This window comes from Ptiloglossa arizonensis, chromosome 2 (assembly GCF_051014685.1).
Source record: "Ptiloglossa arizonensis isolate GNS036 chromosome 2, iyPtiAriz1_principal, whole genome shotgun sequence".
NCBI classification, from domain to species: domain Eukaryota; kingdom Metazoa; phylum Arthropoda; class Insecta; order Hymenoptera; family Colletidae; genus Ptiloglossa; species Ptiloglossa arizonensis.
In genome coordinates, this window is record NC_135049.1 from 11,957,648 (window position 1) to 11,981,569 (window position 23,922).

Here is a 23,922-nt window from a genome sequence, read left to right on the forward strand (position 1 = left end):
GTTGAATAGATCTGGCAGTCCATGCTGCTGCAGTGGCAGCGGCGACTGGCTCAATTCACCGTTGACTAATGGATTGTTGGAGTTGTCCAGCCACTCATGAAAGTAACTGGCGGAGCATTGATGTGAGCAATTTGTGCCTTCTTTTGGCAGGAATATAATACATAGCAGAGGAGATGTGTAATCTTTCCGTTACCATGCCGTCGAGCGCGGTTATAAAGGCTACGGGCAGTCGTGAGATTAGGACTCGTAGTCGCCCTTCGTGTGGCCTCCCGCCAATGCAACCCTATCACGCTACCAGGCATCCCAATGCTGGTGATAGTGGCAGGACCTCCTTCCCAATGAAGAAAAAAAGGAAATGGAAAAAAAAGTGGACTGATGTGGACACCGCGCCATGTGGTGTATAACGCACTAGAATAGGTCGGGTGAATGTTTAGGGGATATCCCCTACATAAAAGAAAAAGGCCAGACTCCAAACAATGGCTTCAACTACACTTTAGTTAACGATACAATCATAATGTACAATAGTATCACAGCCCCATTTATTTTAGTAAGTTGTTTACGATTTAAAAATGAATAGATACCTAAAAATAACTGATAATGATGACACTTTAAAACTTAATAATTGAATTCTCTGTCAATTGGTCATGTCAAATTAAGTTACTTACATTAATAAGATCCAGCTTTTCATCGTCTAATCTGTAACAAAAAAGTGAAAAAGATATACTTATATTAAACTTAGAATCATAAAGTAATGTGACTGGTAACACTAAGGCACAGTTAATTCAAAGACATTTAGCAGAGTAATTTTGTTAGCAAAAGAAAACTTCATAGCATTCTGAATCAACTAACTTCTGCAGTTAGTGAGTAACACCGGTTTGTCTGCGACGGGTCCTCCCCAACCTACTATTTCTGAGTAACAGATTTCGCCGCCTCCACATGGGCATAGTTCATTTGGTGACTCTATATGGGGCCTCTGTCTAGGCCGCGATCTAGCGATCTTTCGGCGTACCATGGCAATTGATCTACTCGCGAGCTCATATTTTGCTCTTTACAATAATAGTTGCGAATCTGGCAAGCAGGGAGAGATCCTGGCAAAAGGCGGAGTTGAAACCCTCAAGTGCCAGCCTCGGCTAAGAGATCCAGTTTAACATTGGAGTGGCTGAGCAGACTAAAATCCACCTCAGTGCCCATCCTCGCACGTTATCGGGGGGCCACCGAGAACCGAATCGCATCAACGCTTCCGGTGACCCCCCGTGCAACTCGATCACCGCGCCCAACCCCATTTTCGTTAAAGGGTAGCAATAGGTTGCCACCCTCCTACTTTCCACAGTGTCTGGAGACTCGGCGACGAGGCAGGGCCACACTGCCCCGTCACCACATTCCGCAGTGGCCGCACGAAGGACAGCCGTGAGTCCCAATCTCACGACCGCCCACGGCCACCGTAGCCACGCCCATGTACGGAGACGCAAGGCACCATCGGGCCGTCAGCGCGGCTTTTATCTTATGTCTGCTCGCTCATTTAAGCGCTACCCTCTCCCCAAGTAAGGCATGGGCGGAGGCTCGAGGCGCCAGGCCAACACGCCTCCGCCACGGCCTTTCACTTTCTCTCGCTGCTGGCATAGCTCTTACCACGCCCTGCAGCGAGAGATCCGCCTAAATTGTGCCGGCCAGTACATGACGCTCACCGGCCTAGGCGGGGCACACCTCCAGGGTGTGCTGCTGTTTTTACAAATATTCATAGTTTCTAAATTCGTGTTTAGGGTGATAAATAGTGCAAGAATCACCCAATGAATATTGCGGATAAAAATTCTTATTCTACTGCGTAATTGTCTTGCTCTTCCTACTTATATTCCTGAAAGGTATTTATTGGTAGAGGTATTGCACAATATCATGTATCTTGTACCTGTTTGCATTATTCAATATCCTACTTCATGCTTCCTTTTTCGCATTATAGATTGACTTGAAAAGGTTTTGGTAAGAAACAGGTTATTCAATTTATTAGATGAGTGGTTTTGAGAAATGATTGCTCTCATGAAAATCGTCTATTGTATTTCGTTTCACATGGTGTGTTACTATACTGCTATATAGCGTTAAATCTATTACACTTAATTTTCCAGTATTAATTGTGAAATGTAGTGAATCCCCTGTATGAAAAAGAACTGAAATGCCTTACGTATAAGATGATAGTATTTCTTGAAATTGATTTCTTGCAAGTCCAGGACTATTGAAGTGTATTGTCTTAGCAAATTTTGTCATCATTCATAGTGTGGATAGTAACCGTTAATGTTGCATTGAATAATTTGCTACATTTATTATTACTGAGATCTATCACTTTCTATTTCTAATACCCATTTAATATTTGTATTATTGGATAAGTCTTAACTAATTTTTTAAAAAAGTCTGTGAAGTCCATTTTCAATATTTCGATTTTTTAATAAGAAATGGGTTCCTGTAATTATTTCGATTAGAATTATTGTATCATTTGAGTACTTTCTGAAAATTTCTGACGGGTTAAGTAGTTCCAGTGAAAGAACTGGAATTTACGTACTTTGTGGTCATGTAAACATTTTTCTTCGTATTGGGAAAAATCTTTCAAAGTAGTGTGTATGGTCACTAAAACTTTCATATTGATTGTAATCGCACGATTTTTGAGAGAACTGCAATAGGAACTGCAACAGAAACTGCAATGGGAATTGCAACTTAATTATGCAGAGGACAAGTATGCTGAAGAATGCAGCACTACTTGGGACTCAAAAGATATTTATAGAATATTCCTTGTCACTGCATTCATTGATATAGATCATTGTACGCGTCCCTTTTTACGAAAGATTGTAAAAATTGGTGTTATAGTACGAAAAGTACCTGAATTTAGGGTGATCGAATGAAATAGTAATGCAGTTATTTATGTAAGATATTATGTTAATTTTATGTGTCACGAAATTTTTTCTCCACTCATCAGTTTTATTAGCAGCCAAATGGAGATTGGTATTAAAATGTATTTAATACTTAAATTTATTTGATATTTAAAATAACATGACAATCTCGTCTCCACAACCGACGCGATAGAACGTATTTAATTATAGCCTGTATCGTTGACGTGGGTCATAGATGTATAGTGTTAGTAAGTAGGATTTAATAACAGTGGTAGTAACACCATTGCATTAACCTTCGACACAATACAGAGGAAAAACATTTTAGTCTAGAAACCGAGCCAAAACCGACAGAAATCAAAGTATCCCAATGGAAAATAACGAAAATTTCCAAAACACCTATATGGCCAAGCCTAGAACTTCATCCGCAAGCGTTGTGAAATAAGAATACACACCAACTAAAGATCAAGCAATAATATTGCAGTCAATTGATGGTATTACCATCAAAGAATACACTCGGGCAATTGGGAACATAACAGGACCCAAAGCTATAGCATACTTCTCAAGAATTTTCAATAGAAGAATCTTCGTCTATCTGGACATTAAAGAAACAGTCACAAACTCAACATCGAAACACATAGCAATATTAATCAACAATGCGAATATAGAAGTTCGTCCAAACGAATTATATCATCCAACATTGCATCTATTATCACAAACTCAGCAATCAAAAACATTTTCAGGAAAAATAACATTAAAGTACATTTAAAAATAACTCCCCTAAAAGCAGGAATCACAGATTTAGACTGTCACACATCTTAAGTTTTAGAAGACAGATCTGTGTAGATCCAGACAATGTAAAACCTGTACCTAGCTCCTTTCAAATCACAATAAATAAGTCACATTACCAATCAATGCCCAGATAACGCAAATTAAAACGAAACGAGTTTACAGGTCAATTTAAATTCAATCCGAATTCCACTCAATACTAATGACCACTGCAAAGAAACAGAAATAGATATTTCGAATACAACAGAACGCCTAGAACAAGAAACGCAAGACATTTTTAACGCAACTAAATAAAGAGAAATTAAATAAAGTAGACTTGATCGTAAATAAAAAAGAGAATAACGTTATCCAAACAGTTATCCACAACATCGGAAGAAAACAGTACGAAACCAGTCAAATTAAGCAATTCAAACTTTACGAGCCCGGATCCAAAACAAACCACAAATGGCCCACATGGTCCGTGTTCAAGATTAGAATAGTAAAAATAGTATAACTATTAGTAGAAATAGTAGAATTTCGTGGACAGATAATACTATCTCCAAATTAAAAGTTTTCTAGAAAATGTAAAGGCAAGAACTTTCGAAAACTTTTTGCCTACATTTCGGAATGTTCGACGACTCGTGGTGTGCCTGTTGTTCCAATGAACCTGCGAAGGATAATATTTCTGTAATAATATTCACGGTTGCGTATCGCCAAGCTTCTGGATGATTCTACAGCAGAAAATTCTACGAGCCGCCCAACATTCCAGAAGCCCGTAATCTAATTCAAATCTGCGGCGCTTGGGTCACGTGATCGAGCGATCGCGGGATCGTGGAAACGTGACCCAATCGTAAATCGATTATTCCCTCCACCGCGGGAAGAGCCAGAATTCGGCAGCAGAGAGGTGCGGTCTAGTCGCCGCGTTGCTCGTCGGTAGTCGCAAAGTAGTTGCAAAAGAACCGGCAGAGAAACCAGCAATAGATCAAGTGAATCGATTCACCGCACGGAACACAAAATAAACGAGGCTTTCCCGCGACGAGTTTGAGGCACCGACCAGAGAAGGTCTCATTGCCCTTTCGATCAAGCCACTCCTGTTCCTTCCATTCTATCGTGCGCAAAGTCGACACGGATCCGGCCGGCAGAGTGCATACCATCGAACTTATCGGTGAACGAAACACTTTGCTTTCATCCTTAACAAAATTGGCATTATATTATATATATTATAATATAACCATGTGTCCACGAGAAGAAGAAACAATGTGTTTACATGTTCGCTCCGCCCATAGTCCGTTGTCGCTCGGATGATAGCAAGCAAGAATCGCCATTGGCCGAAGACGGAGACAAAGATGAACAGCGACCGTAGCACGACCGAGTGAGAGAGAATACTGCGTCGTTAGCATAAACTTCCAATCAAATGTTAGCTATCACGATTTTGTTCCTATTTAAATACTATCACTGATTCGATAAATTGTATATCGGCGTAGGCTCTCTATGAAGCGTCAAGTATTCATAAATAGAATAATTTTCTATACAAATAGAATTTAATATACGTAATAATCATTATTATTTCGAGAATTATTTATAGCGAAAAGAACTAATTTGTATTTATTAAAAATAATATAATTCCGCTTATACTCGTTTCTATCTAGATAAATTCTATATAATTACAATTTATAGAAAAACAGGTCATACTAAAATTAAAAAAAAGCATAACCTTTGGATTGAACCACTATGCGACGTAGCGAGCATCGCGATTATTGTATCATATCATTAATAAATCAATTGATTTTGCTAACAGCGTTCAGCGTTTATTAAATATTTTATTTCATTTTATGTCGATTACAAAATGAGTATAAGAGGTATTGTATTTATATTATTATTAATAAATACAATCTAGTTCTTCCCGCTATAAATAATTTTCAATATATTACTGATTATTACGCATATTAAATTCTATTTGTATAGAAAATTATTCTATTTATGAATACTTGACGCTTCATAAGGAGTCTACGCCAATGCATCTTGCTACGTATTCATTCTCACTCACATTTGAAATTACCGCCGTCGGTCTTCGTCACCGTTTTCGACCAATGGCAATCCTTGCTTGCGATCGCAGGAACGACAACGGACTACGGGCGGAGCGAGAATGTAAACACATTGTGCCTTCTTCTCGTGGACAGATAATACCAACTGTCTCCAAATTAAAGCTTTCCTAGAGAATGCAATAGGAGCACTAAATCCAATAGAAATCTCAAAAGAATATATTAGGTTGTTCGGAAAATCATTTCGTTTTTTTTTTTGATGAAAATGAAACACGATTTTTTTAGAGTGTATAATCATTTTATTAAATTATATATTGTCCATTTTGGAAAACGAATTTACTTTCCGAACAACCCAATATTACCAGTATCCCAGCTTTGTTTCTTTTTAAATGAAGGAAGTCTTTCGAAGACACGTTCGATATCTTCGGTTGCGGTAGAGTGTTGTGTGAGATTCCCGCATCCGGATTTACGGTTGCAGAGCCCACCGACTAAATCTCTCACGGTTACCATTCTCGAACGATTTCGAGGAGACACCGACAACTACAAACAACATAATATCTGATACCCCCAGCGGCGAGGCATGGTTACCCGTTGGATTTACTCGTACGCGGCTTTCTATGAAAGCCGAGGCGAGGCACGCCTCGCCGAGGATAGTCCTGGCGGGGCTGAAGTTGAAGGTCCTCAGACGACAGTCTATGGTGCTGCGGTGGCAACAGCGGTTGGCAGAACCGATGTTCGGGCAACAGACTGTCGAGGCTGTCAGGCCACTCCAACAGGAGTCTTAATAATAATCAACGACAGTTTAACCAGCATAAAAGCTCCAGTTAAACGAATTCTGTATGCATACCTAACTTTAACTTGCAGTGAAAAAATCATAACCACAACCATAAAATTCCTAAAGAGAAGTATGAGCTCTTAACATTGTCTGAAATATCAAGTATTAAATTTTCCTCCCAGAGAACAGAATATATTATATTTGCCAAACAACCTAAAGGAAACCAACACCGGTTGGGTTCTACAAAAGAACCCAAATAATGAAATGTGTTATCACCAATGATTAAGAATTTTAACACTAGAACTAACGACAGATTCTAGTGTATTATTCGTATGTCTTTCGGGTAAATCTATGATTGAGGAAAAGGAGGAACTCATGATATTGATTATATATGTAGAGTAGAAAAAATCATAACGTCTTTTGAAAATATGCTATGGAATTTAAAGTGAATTTCATTGTAAAAGCAGCTGCAACCAGTAATTTTGACTGGTTGGTAAATCCAGTGTTAAGGGCTACAATTTTGACTTGGACACATAGTGGTCAGATAGAACATTCTGAGCTACCCAGGGTTAGACTGAGTGTTCCCGACCACTAGCCAGCTAATGCAACAGCTGCATGCTTGTGAACTCGACACTATGGAAAACTTCGAGGATTCGAAGGAGTGTGAGATTGCTTCTCGTTTCCGAACAATTTGAAGTCCAATTTGCAGGCAGACTATTACGCAGTGGGGTATTTATCTCGAAAAGTTAGACAAAAGTTTATTTTTCAACTTTTGCTCCAGATTAAATGTAACCTTATGAAAATAGTGATCAGTTATGTTATTTTAAAATATTTATAGATAACAATATTGGTATGATTTGTAAACGAACACAAATTTAAGTATGCAATAAATAAAAATTTCTTTAATGCTTCGACGCCGAACTTAATTCTCTCTAAGATTAATTTAAAACTTTTTAAATAATTTTCACAAATAACGCGTATATATCGGAATACGCATTCACAATCTGATCAGCTTTTGAGATGAGAAAATAAAACTGAAATTTAAGATTTCATTGAAATCTATTTAGCGGTTGAGATACAATTGTGTTTACTGTGTGCACTTAAGTGAATGTTTATGATCGAACTCAGTTAAATGTCAAGAGGCGTAATCGCGCTTCTCTTGTTTAATACCTTAAAATGCCAGCTCGTAAGTTCGTGGAATGAAACTGTAATTTCACAATAAAATCCGTAAACAAATCTATATTGTACAAAAGTATAAATTCTATCCGGTAAACTTCAGATATAGTCAAATTAATTTTACGTATTTGCAAAACTAAATCAAATATACGGATTTATATTGAATCATATCAAGTTGTCGGTTATTGCGAACTCGATTCCACATCTGCAAATTGGAAGGTTGTATTGGAAATTAATGAAAACCTACCTGTAGACGCTTTCATCGTACGACAGCAAGATTCGAAGTGGCTGATTGATACTACGTTTTTTTACTTCGTGTGCTGATTCTATATGGACACCATGAATAATCTACAACATCACGAGAAAGGTACAATTAATGATATTTCTGAAGGAATACTTCACATATAATGCAATTTATATAACAAAACAGTTGCAATATTTTTCTGCTTTGGATTAATCACACGGTTATATATAATAGTTCAAAATTATGGGACAAGTTAACCGTATGAAAATTATAAAATCCTTTCTTATTACACAATGTGCATCTGCATCTTTGACGTTCAAACAATTAAATTTTTGAATGGCAATCAATACACATAGGTATAGATGTATTCAAAAAACACGTTTACACTCCACAACAATATGGTGGAACATTCGTGGATTTTTAATGTTTCTTAAAACTAACAAGGAGCACAAAGATCTTGTACATATGTAGGTATACAATGAGCATCTTTTCGTTAATATAATTCTAGAAATTATAACCATTCACATGAAAAACAAGTACCACAAAATGATAGAACTTGTCGAAGAAAAACTACAATTTCAACTAACATTAAACCCACCACGACCGGTCAAATGACCGTTTTTAAAATTTCGATTAAAACTTTCACAATTTTAATTAAACTTCACTACTTAGCTTTAAATAAATTTCACAATTTTTTCTAAAATACACTCACAATAGACTTTTCAATATTCACTTCTTTTTTTATTGCTTGTTTTCTGAGAAAAATGTATAGTCTGCCTTACCCACTACGACCGGTCATTTGAACGGTTGAACAATTTGTATCTTTCTGTAATAATATTCTCTCAAAGACTCAATTTTGAGAATATAAAGTCATTACAAACAAAAAGTAATGCAAGTAGTACATGATAAAAGGAGCTGAGACAATAGTGACGTTGATTTATGTTCGAAAAAAGAATGATTCCTTATGTTTATTTCCCCGTCTCGATTTTTGTCGACAACGACAAAACAACATTAATTTTCCTATTGTAAGACAAAAGACGGAAAGTTTGGTGCAATTTCGTTGAAGGCGATCAAAACTGTTAAAAATCAGGACCATATATTACTATCAATGAACAATTACTTCCAACAAAAGCAAGGTGTATATTCACTCAACACATGCCCAATAAACCGAATAAATTTGATATCAAATTCTGGTTAGAGTCCAATTCAAATAGCCAATATATATAGAACAAGTGTTTTATAAGCGTATCAATAGCAACTAAACTTTTGACAAAGAAAACTATAGTTGTCGGAACAATTTGCGTAAACAGAAGAAAGCTACCAAAATTCGCGAAACAGAAAAAGGACAATTTGATACGTTGCCAAATATTAAAAAGAGAAACAGCTAGGCAAATAAAATCAAGCAACATCATTCACAAATAGAAGTACAGGAGCACGTGAACGGAAAGCATGCCAGATAAGATATTGCAAAGACAATAAGACTAATAAAATTTGTCTAAAATGTAAAAAATACGTAAGTGTAAAATGTGCAATCGAAAAGCCTATCTATAAAACATGCGATGAAAACGAATAAACTGTTCATTATTTACTTCTAAATAACAGAAACTATATTTTTCACTGTCAAATTGGCTATTATCTTCATTCTATATTAAAAAATATAAGTTGTTTAAAGCGTGGTCATTTGATCGGTCGCGGTAAGAATAGGTAAACTGAAATGTTGGTAGATTTAGTATGAATGTAAAGAATAATGATTCCATCCCTATTCCAAAGACCCTCTTCCACCACCTATATATGTAAGTGGATAACGTAATTGACCCAATGATTAAGTCTTTACTTGTGCATATATTTTATAGCTTGAAGCATGAGATGGATGGGCTCGAGGACATCGTCGCAAACACTTGTGACACGACTCAAGGTCTGCATATGTTCAGGCATGACGCTAGAACACCCGTGGGTGTTGCAGCATCTAGCTCTTGGCTAGAGACGATGGTGCGCGCGCAAGAGCGACCAAACTATATGAGTCATATCGTGCGGGGCTCTGCAAGTCACCATCAAACAGGCCAAGTTTCAGAACTGGAAGGAGCTCCTCCAGACCCTTGAACCAGGATCCATGGGAGCACTCCAGGACTCCCAGCTGCTCAGGGACGTGGTCAATGTTTTTCTCCCTGAATATTCGGTCCGCCATGCTGAGAGTCATCAAGGAGGAACTGGCCGTAGCTAGGAGGATTGGGGCGAAAAAACATTGCCCCAGATTCAGAAGGAGTGCTCGGACCGAGTCCGAGTTCAGGCTCAGGAGGTCCTTGAAAACGACCTCCTGCAGCTGTTCGACCGTTATCTGGAGGCCGGGCAATTCCATTCCGCCTGGAAAGTAGCCAGACCTGCCTAATTATTTTCTCAACGATGCGGGCAAACTTTTTTTGAAAGAGTACTGGCAGTACGCATCAACGGGCTTCTGTCGTGGTGTGCGCCCGGCCTGGCCGAGTGCCAAATCGGGTTCTCAAACGGACGGTCGTTTATCGACGTGATTTATCATGTCCGGTCCTTCTCGGCCTCAACCGTTTTCTAAGGTTCGGTGGCATCGGCGGTGTTTTCAACACCTGATCCAGAGGGGAGGGAGGCAATTAAACGGAAACTTGAAGACTGTGGAGTTCCTGCCTATATAGGGGCAGTAGCGCTGGAAATTGTCTGGTTTGGCCTGCACTAAGCGCTTGCTAACAACACGTGCCAAACCCTCCTCCTCGCTGGTGAGCATTGGGCAGCTGTAGTCCCAGTTTCAGTCGGCGAACGGGGCATTATAACCTGATGAGTTGGAAACCAAATGGGAAAGAGTGGAATTTAAGTCTGAGCAGGGTAACAGCTCAAATAGAAATATCCTTAACAATAGGCTAGGGCCATAGGCTAGAATAGCAATACGGTGCCTTTCCGGCCCTCACGGATGATGCGCACTGCGGAGAAGATATATAAATTAGCACGATTATTCTGGACACGTTGGTCTGTGCGTGTGATAGCGTTATAAAGTTGATCCGATATAGGATTTAGATCCGAGGAGCAACGCGTCCATTCTTTTTAAGAAGGACTTATACACAACTATTAATTACATATATAACGGCAATGGTTGAGGACTACCTCCACGGCAGGTGGACAAAGTATCCGGTCAGATACGAAATGGAACGGACAGAGATGTTCTCCGGGGTTCTGCTGCGGTTTGTGCTATGACCTATGGAATCTTGGATACGATACCTTTCTACGGGTTGAAAGCCTCCTCGACAGTGTCAATCTAACGTGTTACGTCGATGATACATTAGTGCTGACCATCGGAGGCCATTGTGGGAAAGTCGTTCGGCGGCTGAGAACGGTGTCCAGCATGTTGTCGAAGGAATCAGAGTGATCGTTTTGGAGATGGCACTCCATAAGGCCGAGGTGCTGACGATATATGCACCTCGGCGTGAGCCGCCAGTTCCTTCCCCCTTTATCCGAGTAGATAAGACCGATGTCGAGGTGCAGTCCCAGATGAAATATCTGGGACTGATACTCAACAGCCTCTGACATTTTCAGAGGTATTTCGGCTGCCTGGCTTCATGGTTGGAGAGGATAGTTGGCTCTCTGGGCCGACTTCTCCCCAATTTGCGGAGTCTAAGTGGTCAAGTTCGTCGCTGCCCCTACACAGGTATGGTCCATTCGGTAGTCCATTCCACCGCAACGACAGCAGTGGTTGACCCAGTCCATCGTTGGCTGACAGACTGTCGGGGCTCGTGAAACAAGACTTGGAAGAAAGCCAGGACCGGGTGCGGACTCTGGGCTGCACAGGGGGTTGGGGGCATCGGACTTTGTGCTGTATGCAAGTCCCGGTTTCTTCCTGGAATCATGCGAGGTGATCACCGTGGCGGTTTTAGTGGGTAGGCTTCGTATCCGGTGCTACCGAATGCGGGGAATTCCTACTATCCTCGACACCAACTCAAGGGGTCGAGGAATTTTTGGAAGTTTTCCCCCACAATATAAAGAAAAAACCTGTCGTCGTTTCATATTGGCCATTTCAGTACGTAGTGTATACTAAACTGAAATGTGATTTATATAATTTCTTTTATCGTAAAGCAAGACTTTATAGTAGATTTTTATTAAATAGGTCTACAATAACATTTTTCTAATCTGCAGACTGATAGGAAAACCAAAGAAAAAAGTACACACCAATTTAATATCCTACTTATGATTCATCTGCATTTAACTTTACGTTATCTAAATATTCTAATATTGATAAGTAGTTTACAGTATTGTTCAGTATTGTCATTTTCGGAATACTTATCATTATTGTTAACTCTTTTAAAATGTGATGTTGACAGTTGCGATATAAAAAATGGAGAGGCCCATAATGATACAAGAAAGAGCAGATTATGTTTGCATACTTTCTGTATTCAGTGTTTTCAAAGATATACTTGATTTCTATTGTGTGTTTTTTGGGAGTGTGGCGTTTGTTCAAGGCGCTTGTTCCACCGTCACCTGCGTCACGACGCCCGGAGGCGGGACTCGGCGAGGATCGCGGAAGGTCTCTCTAATAGTGGTAAGCGGAAGCGCGTCTGCCCCTTGTTTCCGCCTTCACCCTTCCTTGAGTGGGCGGAGACGGTCGGCAATAAGCGTTTCGGGGTGGGACCGGGTGTCCTTCCCTTCGAGAGCAGAAACAAGATAATCGCTGCGCCGACGGCGACAGGATAATTCCCCCGTCCTGACATAGGTCACATAGGCCCAAAAACCTAGATACAAGAAAGGTCATCGCCTTGAACGGGGGAAAGTCTTGTTACGAGTATCGAGGACAGAAGTACGTGACCAGCATCGTAGTAGTCGTAATGCGTATTTATGTTTCGTAGTTATATTTCTGTCGATCACCGTATATTCCAAGACTTTATTCCCATCGTTTATAATAATATCTCACAGAAGTACCCAAAGCTCTGTGAAATATGCCCTGGAGGCTATTTATTCTGCTAGTCTTCCTAGCATGAAATTGTCTATCTTGTCTATAGAAATTGTTTCTAGATTCTCAGTCCTCTTCACTCAGATAGGGAACAAAATTAATTATTGTAATATTTGTTCGCTGTGTATAAAAATTTTATGAACTGTAGGTGTCATTAGAAACCGCAAGTATTTTGTTGTAAATATTTTAGCCATTTCGAAACAAAATTTCTTAAATTTCTCCACATTAATCGAAAACCAGTAAGAGATGGTAATTAAAATTATTCTAAAATTTTGTAATTGTTCTAAAATCAAAAATTAAACAGATTAGAATGTCAGACAAAGTTATAGCAATTGAACAACAAGTTCACAACATATGCAAAAATCTATACCAATGGATTAAAAGCAGATAAAGGAATAGATTTCATCATAGTTACAGAAAAGCAAACCTTATCAACAACTCTTACCAATAAAGAAAAGACTACTATAATGACTATTATAGACTATTATAGATTAATAAATACTATTATAATGTCCAGACTAAGAAGTGGACATACAAAAATCAGGCGCAACTACACCCTTGAAAAAACAAACCCATCAAACTGCAGCTCCTGTAGAAACACCACTAACGACATATCATACTCTATGCGAATGGATTCTATCAGCAACGTTTGTTATAACTAACTTATAGCATCAAACCAGATACGGTCATAATATAAAATAAACACAGAAGAAGAAGTGTTGTATTATCTGAGGTTTCTCGAGATCCATATGTTACTTGTCGACAATTAAATCGATTAATTAATACTAATCCAAGTAGTCTTTTTCTCATACTTAAAATAGTAAAATTGTACCCATATTAGATAAGTTTGCATCAAGAATTGATGAATATGTTTTCTGTTAGAGAGAGGGTTTTTGGTTTATCTTGAATAATTAATTTAAATAATGTGTATGGTAATCAAAAAGTTTATTTTATGAATATATCAATATTCATTATAATATTGTTATAATAATGATAATAGTATTTAATATTCGATTAATAATAATATTAATAATAATAATAATAATAAAATTTAATTGAGTAATTTTGTTAAGAAATTTATTTTTAGTAGTTTTAGCAGTTCAGATTGTCATCAGATTAATGACAAACAGAGAATTATTGAAATTCAAAATATTTTGTATATTCCGGAATTATACGGAAATTTATTATCCGCGAAAAAGATTTAAGATATCGGTTTCAAAGTCATATTTAAAAATGATTTTTTAAAATGATAAAAGGCATATAAACCAAATTTTAATCACACATGGATTGACACAAGCAAAAAGGTCAAATGTGCCATTAAACGTAGGCTACAGAAACACCGAATATAGTAATCCTTTGAAAAATAATAAACAATTTCAGAGTCTAATTGGAAGCCTAATGTACCTGCATGGCCTTATTGATACGTTCAGATATAACAAGTGTGACTATATTAAGTAGAAAGTTAAAAACTCCTACGATGATCGACTGGAAGGAAACGAAACGGGTAGCACGTTATTTGAAGAACACGATGAAGTATAAATTAAAACTCGTGAATAATAAAACGGATGAAAATTTAATTACATACGTGGATTCCGATCGGGAAGAGAAGAGGTCGAATAGAAAATCTAATAGTGGATAATTATTCAAATTCCATATTAATAGTATCAACTGGGCATGCAGGAAGTAAACCTGTGTTGCACTGTACTCAACCGAGGCGAGGTATATAAGCTTAAACGAAGCATGTCAAGAAGTACTGTGGCTCAAAAAACGACTGCAGGATTTCCAAGAGGATATAAAAGAACCAATAAAAATTTATGAAGATGACCAAGGCTGTTTGGAATTGACAAAGCATAAAAAATTCAGCGAAAGATTTAAACATACCGACATTAGATATCATTCCACAAGAGATCTAAGAGAAGATAATATTATTGATTTGATATATTGTAGTACAAACAACATGATTGCAAATATGATGACAAAACCGATCCTCTGAATAAGGTTAATCGAATTATCCAAAAGCTGTGTCCTGATGATCAGTAAGGATGGCGATGTTGAGGAGAGGCAACAACGCTATCTAATAATGAGAAACAGAACAATAACATACATGCACACACACCGACAGAAACACAGATAAACACAAACACAAATGCAAATGTCTAATTTCTGGCTACTCCTCGCAAAGGACACCTTCTATGTATTATATATATACAGTTGCATGCAAAAGTTTTGGATCAGATCAATTTATCGTTTCATATGCCAAAAGCTATACCCAAAAGAATTTTAATTAGTATTGGGTATAACTTTTATTAGTATTGGATTCTTACTTATTTCAAAAATTGTTAAACCAGCTTGTTCAAAAGTTTCCAGGCACTTTTGTTTTTTTATTCATATATTTTTCAGTGTTCAAATTAGGGTTCCTATTATTGTCCAAATTTATGGATATCCGAGTATTCGATTTCGAGTACCGAAATATTCGAGTTTTCGAATTATACGTTTCATCTACTGTTACAATGCAGAATATATCTCGAATCTACGTTCAAATGTAGAATTTTATGGTAATATACAAGAAACGTAAAAGGTAAGAAACAACGTCAGGACATAATTAAATACAAAATGCAAACATAAACACATAGCGACGTAACGGCAAGTAGTTAAAGGAAAGGAGTCAACTTTTCGACAAACGCAATTGTATATGTGATCGTTGATCAACTGTCGCTAGCAAATCAATGAGCAGTAGAGTTCTTGTTATTCAGATATCGAAGCATTGGAATTCTTCTACATATATTGTATATTATAATGTTGTGACGCGGTTAGGGGTGGTCCAACTATGTCTATAAATGATATTTATATAGACATAGTTTTTCATGTAGGAATTCGACATCATCCTTAAACAAACATTTAACTAATATACACTTATACTCAGCAGCATAAAAATAAAAGTTCTGCAAAGTAAATGAAGATAAACTGACGATGTAATGTTAAACGTATGTTTGTAATCTCGTATTTAATGTAATTAGACGATGCGATACTTCAGCTAACGAAGATAACGAAGAAAATGATAGTATTATAGAACTTGACGAAAATAATAACGAGAGTAACGAATTACCTGTATTATTGGTCTCGAATAATGAATTTCACGATTTCATGGCAGCACCATATTTAATTCAAACCATATCCTTAACCGAATAATTAAACCGAATAAATAACCTACGAATAATTAAATAATCGCATACGCAAACAGAATCAAAGTTACAAAGTGAATTTAATGCTGAAACAAATGTATCTTTAACGACAGACAGTTAGACATCCACTTTATTGATAAAAATAATTGAATCTACAAGGCATTCGATTTTGTCAAACGAAGGAATGGAAATAAATCACATGTTTCAGAATTTAGCAAGTCGGCTTGAAGCTCGTATAGATGATTGGCAATTGGTGTACCGATGGTCCGGTGAGAAGGTGAACTCACTGGCGAAAGCAAGCCCGTGGACTTCCGACTGGACGGCGGGTATCGACCTCGGGTTAATTAACCCAGAGTCGGAGCTAACATGCATGCGACACAGGGGTGGATTCATAGTGGACCTGATGTTTGGAATCCCCGGTGTTGCGCGCACGGTGTCCGGGTGGCATGCGATGGCAGGGGTGAAGATACTGTCAGACCACTGGTATATCAGGATGGTCCTCTCCGTGAAAAATGCCGCCGCTGCCACACCGCGGCACCACTGGCCAAGTGGTAGCAACCCGCCGCACAGATGGACGCTTCGACGTCTTGACAGGGATGCCTTGATACTGGCCGCTCTCGTCGTAACCTGGCTGCAACAGGAGGCAAGGTTGACCGGCTTGAAAGATGAGGTGAACCGAATCTCCTCACCAGGTTCTGTCATGGTGATCAGGCGAGATCGCAGACATAAGGTCCATGCACGACGCCAGTACACCCACAAGCACCATTGTGCTGAAGACAACAGCACGGTTGCGAAAGACACCATTAAACGGCCAAAGCTGGAAGGAGCTCTTTCAGACTCTTCAACAAAATCTATGGGAGCGCCCATACATGGTGATATTGAACAAACTCCACCTCTGGGCGCTTCCAATCATTGAGAGTCTGGAGCTCCAGCTCTTGAAGAAACTGGTCAATGCCATCTACCCGATAGTGTCACTAAGGGGGAGCTGGCCGCGGCCATTCGAAAGCTCAGGGTGAAAAACACCGCCCCAGATCCCGATAATGTACCCAATTGAGTATGACTCGTGGCTCAGGACGTCCTTGGAGACAGTCTCTGGTGACTGGTTGACCGTTGCTCGAAGAAGGTTGAACGATTCTCTTCTATGTGAAAGGTAGTCTGAATGGTTCTCCGGAAGGAAGGAAGGCAAGCCCGCTGGCTCTCCGCCCACGTACCAACACATTTGTCTTCTCGAGGATGCGGACAAACTGTTCAAAAGAGTGCTGATGGCCCACATCCTCGGGCACCTGTCGCGGGGTGAGTTCGACCTGCTCAAGTGCCAGTTCGAATTTCCGGAGGGACGGTCGACCATTAATGCTGTTTCGTTCACCGATAAGTTTGATGATACGAACTATGCCAGCCGAATCCGTGTCGACTTGGCGCATGGTAAAATGAAAAGAACAAGAGGTCGACTTCATTGAACGTGTAGCAAGACTTTCTCACTCCCAAAACTCGCGAATGGACTGTATTGATTTTTTCTGATCTATTACGTCGTGCACAGCAGAGGAAAAATCGTAGACTCGTTATTGAATGGAACCGCTTCAAATTCGCTCGGCTCGAACGAAACTGTTTGAACTTGCGGGCGCAAGGATTATTGTGGCAACAGGCGTTTGGCCGGTGCCCGAACTCGTCGCGGGCAACTTTACGTATTTTATGTTCCGTGCGGTGAATCGATTCGCTTGGTCCATTGCTACTGACTCTGCTGGTATTTTTTTTTTGCGACTACTTTTCGACTATTGAGAAGCGTGTCGGCTAAACCGCGCGTCGCTCTTCCTGCGGAAGAGGAAATAATTGATTCGCGATTGGGCCATGATTCCGCGATCCCTCGATTGCCCGGTCACGTGGGTGACTATCGTAGGTTCGAACTAGATTACGGGCTTCTGGAATGTTCAACGGCTCGTCGAATTTCCTGCTATTAAATATTTTAGAAATTCTGCGATATAACTTCTTGTATATAATTTCAGAGAAACTATCCTTCACAAGGTTATTGAAAGAAGAAGCAAGCCACGAGCCGTCGAACATTCCAGAATATAGGCAAAAACTGCTCGAGAGTCATTGCCTTTGTCTTTGGTATTTTCGGCGGTGTATCAAACGATTTGTATTTAATTTCTAGGGTGCATTAGACTAATTCGACTATCCCAATCCTAAATAGATGCGATCAGTCGAGTTGGTCACTCTCAGTCTCGGTCATCTCCCGGGATGGGGTAGAATTGGTTGTATCTTTGGGCAATACCTTTAACACCCAACCCAGGAGGTCAATTAGGCGGAGACTCGAGGATTACGGAGTCCTCGCCTGTATAAAGGCAGTGGCGCTCAAATTTGTCTGGTTTGATCTGCACTAAACACCTGACAACAATATGTGTCGATCTCTCCTCCTCGCTGATAGGAGCTGTCTGTGGTCTCATTCCCAGTCAGTAAACGGGGTAATATAGCTTGACGAGTCGGAGACCAAATAGGACAGAGTGGAAATTAAGTCTAACTAGGGTGATAGCTCGTAACAGTAAAATCCTTAACAATGCAATGAGCTAGAGCGGTGATATGGGACCTTTCCGACTCTTCTCAATGATGCTTTTGCGGAGAGAATCTATAAAATAGTACGATTCTTCTAAACACGTTGATCTTTGCGTGTGATTGCGTTATACTGTGAAGCCTGACCAGCTGACAAAAATTAAACAAACTGATATAGGATTTATATCCGAGGTGCAGCGCGTTCTTTCTTTTTAAGAAGGTCTGAATCGAATTACAAAACTCATTGTACGGAGTGCCCGTCTGAGTGGGCGATCTGACGGTCTACCGGCACAACCAAACAGTGCTGTGCCGAGTGCATAAGCGGATGACGCTGCGGGTCGTCCGCGACTATAAGACCATATCCTATGAAGCGGAAATCGTTCTGTCGGGGCTTCCCCGTTGAATTTCTACGAAAGCCGCTGCGAGTCCCGTGAGCGGAAGGAAGTCTTGACGGACGGGAGGTGGAAGCCCTCAAATGCCAGAGCTAACAGTCCATGCTTCTACAGTGACAGCAGCGGCTGACCTAACCACCGTTTGGTCAGGGAACTGTCGAGACTCTCCAATCGCTCTTGCTGGAGTGGCTGGACAGAAGCTTTGGTACTCTCACCTACCGTACGGTGCAGGTACTGTGCGGGGACGGTTGCTTTGGATGGTACCTGCACCGTATAAGAAAGGAAACGATGACACACTGCTTGCACCGTTCCGCAGACTAGGACGTGGTGCAATATACTTTAGTGGTCACATACCAATCAAACTTAATTAACAAAACTATTGTGACAGTTGAAAATAAAAGTAACTTTCAAGAATTTTTTTAGATTAATTTTGATACTTGTCTTAAGAAAGGACAGTTTTACACCTTTCAGATATAGAAATATTAATTTTTTAATTATTTGCGTCGGATATTTTTCAAACCACACTTATAAATTGCTTTTTTTAACACAGTTTTGTTCTTTAGCTTCTTTTTCGCTACTGCATTCCCAATTATCTTCCAATTGTTCTTGATTAAGTTTAAATCCGAGCCATTGTTCGTCCGTGGTAAAATGGAAATTTGTTCTTGTGCGAGAAATTATTTAACTCGTAAAAAAAAAAACGAAAAAAAAAGTTGAAATATTCATAAGTGAATATAATAAGAAATATAAAAATAATCTATAGATACCTTTTTACTCTGTGACAAGGTTTAACATATTCGAAGTGTTCTGATATTGAGGGCAGTAATTTTCTTTTGAAAATCATGTTTATACGTACCAACATTTATTACATAATTAATAAAATAAAGTACACCAACTTCTTTGATACAAATTGTTTCGTGCCGGGACGATTTCAGACCCGGAACCACATCAACCGATGCGCGGACAAATGGTAGGAGCAGGAAATCGAAGTTTTGAAAATAACTTATGATTTGAATTGGTAAACTGTATATTAAGTTCATTGAACTTACGTTCGAACCGCGCACGAAAGTGCAGTGGTGTACAAACGTGCTTCCTTGACCACGCGAGCACGGAACTGCGCTAACTAGCTCGGTCTAAGCGAAAACTATAAGGAGATTGTGGACGAACTATCGCAATCAGGGACGCTTAGCCGGTGTACACTGTGATATTTCAACAATCTAGCGAAACAAAATTACTACACCAAAGAAATATTCAGTTTAACGTTGGCATTCAGTTTAATATCGATAATAATATACATTTTAAATATTGTAGGAATTATCTAATACTGGTGGTGGTTATTACGAAATAAAGGTGAATAAAGTTCCAGGATATACGTGTATTGAACGAGGTAGTAGCAGGAACAAAACATTAACAAAGCACGCAAATAATAACTACACTGACTACGCTATTCTTATTTTACGCGACACGACACGCTTCGACAACTCACTGCCCTGAACACTCTTCCCTCGCACCTTATGTTCTCACACGCATTCATTCCCTTCATTCTAATCCTTAATCTCTCTCACTCCACGCATCTGGTCACGTTCGCCCAAAATTTCCCAGTCCGGCGCCATCTTAATCATTCTTCTTCCACGCCTCGAAAACACTTCACTCGCTCGTCTGTTCCAAACACTTCAGATACTCTCCAGACCACACGCAATTCCTTTCATTTTCATGCATTACCACACTCGGCCGTTCTGACTTGACATCTGCCCTCAGGTGTCATTCACATGTTCATCGTCTGTATCTTCTTCGCCGAGGGAATCGTATGTATCGCAAGCACACGGTTTCGTGCAATCTACCACAGTCGACATAGTCATGGTACCCTCATGATCACCCACTTTCACAACCACATACCGATCACCACGCAATTTTCGCTGTACGGTCCTAAGAATTTATTCGCTAATTTTAGACCCGGTCCTCGTTGAGTACTTTTCATCGCCACAATATCACCAATATGGTACTCGCGTGCGACAATCCTTTTCCGGTTGTAACGTGGTTATAGCTTTTCTTGGTAGATGGAAGGGGTCCAATCCCCTGGATGATCACATGGTAAGTATCTAAAGGAATCTCTCATTTTTCTAAGCAATTTAAAAATTCTCCTTCTTGCCTACCGCCCTTCTCGTCTGCTAATATGCGAGTAACACAATTCGCAATTATCTTTGCAATCTTCGGTTGAATCTTACGCTTCCAGTAAGTCAGTTTGCGTTCCAAGTCTCTGTATGTAGGCCTGATCACGAAGAGCAGGATCAGGAATTCCCAAGATGATGTAATTTATTAATTCATCGTCTTCTTCTATTGGTACGTTACTGGCGACTTGACACTGGCGACATTGACTCCATCGACAAAAGTTGCGTTCGTCGCAACACTTCGATTTCACGGCGCGCAATTTCCAATTCTCTCTCTCAAGAGAGTTCACTCGCATCTGCTGGCCAGAGTCCTCACCCCCACGTTCGTTCCTCGCTGTGTTATTTTCCGCCTCAAGCATATTTTGGAATCTTGTACATCCATCGTATCCGCTAATCGAGCTACCAGTTCAGCTTTTTTCCCTGCTACGCACAATCCAAGTGTTTTAAGTTTTTCCTTCAGTTCTGTCACTGACAACTTATTAAGGTCTTTTACACTTAACAACATTATACTTGATCAACACATGTATTTGTCTCTACGCAGCACTACACGTTCACGTATACCCTCGGTATATGTTCACCTATGGCTACGACAACCCCGGGCATCCCCAATTTTGTAGGAATTATTCAATACTCGTAGTGGTTATTATGAAATAAAGGTGGACAAAGTTCTAGGATATACGTGTATTGAATGAGGTAGTAGTAGGAACAAAACATTAACAAAGCACGCAAATAATAACTACGCTGACTACGCTATTCTTATTTTACGCGACACGACACGCTTCGACAATTTTCCAACAATGATTGCCCTAAACACTCTTCCCTCGCACCTTATATTCTCACACGCGTTCATTCCCTTTCATTCTAATCCTTAATCTCTCTCACCCCATGCATCTGGTCACATACGCTCGAAATTTCCCAATTTAGGTTAGGTCAATTACTATTTTTTCACGCCTCGAAAACACTTCACACGCTCGTCTATCCCAAACACTTAACATTTTCTCCGGATCACACGCATTTCCTTTCGTTCCTATGCATTACCACACTTGGCTGTTTTGCACTATGTCAGTGTTATGAAAAATACACTTAACCCATTGTCTAGACTTATTGTCATGTCGCACATGTCGCACCTCGAGTCCCGCAAAGGTTGCTGGTACCTTCACTCACCCTCATGTTTTCTCTCACATATACACACATGCAGCATTTGTTAGCATCCCACATATATTACACCAAATAAGTCAGGAAAAGCAAAAGGAAGAATAGCAATCCTGATCCGTAAACGAATGAAACATTATCCAAGACAAAGAATAAAGGAAACATATGCACAGACTACAACGATAAAAATATATTTAGAAATACAACAAATTCTAATAATATTCTGTTATATTTCACTGAACTGTACGTTAACCGAATAACAAACAAATTAAATATCACTAAACCGTAATAAACATATTGTAGAAGGAGATTTCAACACGAAATACCTTCTACGAGGATTCAGATTAACTACAACAAGAGAAAAACAAATGGGAAAAGTAACTGAGAGCAAAAAGCTGACAGTAATAACACAAGACACTGACTCTTTGACCCAAGCAACCCCAGATACTATAGATTTTTTGTAATAAATTTCAAACCATACGTAACGAAAGAAAAACAGACAATTCCACAACGAGGAGAGAGCGTAACTGAGGACTGGTAGCTGGGATAGTTTTCGGGCGATGACGATATGAAGTATGATCTTTCTCTTCTCTAGAAGAGAAATACACCCAGTCTACGTCTCTTGCATCTCTCGAAACGGTTATAGCCTCCTAACCCAGGTCTCTTAGGCCCAGAATCGGGGATATAAAGGGGACCATTGCGTTGAACAGAGGACTGTTGTATAGCACGTAGTTGGAAGAAAGCAGTGTGTTTTTGGTCGAGAGTCGTTATTGGTTGTTGTTGATAAGCGTTTTTGATCAGGTGTTAAATTTAGTCGCCATCGCTTTACACATATACTCTCTTAATCATAATCGTTTTAATCTTTTCCGCATAATATACACCATAATGATTAAACCGTTGTGGACATATGGGATAACACTCCGAGGCACAGCGACTAAAAGTAATTGAAAGAAAATTAACACCGCATAATCAAGGCTATTAAGGATGATACTCGATGCATCATTGTAATAAATTAAAGTTTCTGCATATTAAAATAAAATACACTGTTTTTTAATCGGTTGAATAAAAATGCTACATTTGTATATATATTTAAGTTTAACTTGTTTCTTAACATACATATGGACGGTAATATATTTTAGCAAGATAAATAAAAATTTGACAATTATTTCGAGTCGCTGAAAAATGTAGTGACAATTTGCCATTCGTTATTTACCAGTCAGCAAAGAGTAGGTGAGAGTCTAAATTCATTCTTGATGGATCCATGAAATAAAAGCAATAAGTGCGAATTTGAAATGTTACGTGAATCATTGGTTCGCGATATTTTCATAGTAAACAAATTCAAATTTAACTCGCCCGAAATACTGATTAAAACAGTCGTGCAAACACAGGGGAATGCTCGAGAGATGGATTCATCACAGAGTGTAGACTCCGTTCTACAAATACAATGGCATACGGAAAGATGTCAGTAAAAATCGCCTAGACCCAGAGAAAAAAGCACAAGTAATGGACATAGTCAGAATCAGCAGCATCAGTAACGTGACAAAACACCGTCAAGCAGCAGTTGGAGTTGGTGTGGTTAACAACATCGATAAAAATGTCCAACCATGGATGTTAAATGTAAAACTCGTAACAAAATAGGGCACTGCAAA

At 39.3% G+C, this 23,922-nt stretch overlaps 1 protein-coding gene across 5 annotated transcripts in view; it reads right to left on the minus strand.

Moving 5' to 3' along the window:
- The window catches only part of Invadolysin (leishmanolysin-like peptidase, invadolysin), a 67,966-nt gene that overhangs the window by 16,136 nt on the left and 27,908 nt on the right, over positions 1 to 23,922 (minus strand). For 3 of the 5 annotated variants that reach the window (XM_076327717.1, XM_076327718.1, XM_076327721.1), the window contains 2 exons: positions 7,879 to 7,979; positions 666 to 696 (listed from right to left, as the gene is read on the minus strand). In XM_076327717.1, coding sequence (XP_076183832.1) covers positions 666 to 696; positions 7,879 to 7,979 — 132 coding nt within the window. The remainder of the gene's footprint in view (positions 1 to 665; positions 697 to 7,878; positions 7,980 to 23,922) is intronic. The other 2 variants (XM_076327719.1, XM_076327720.1) reach the window with 1 other exon arrangement.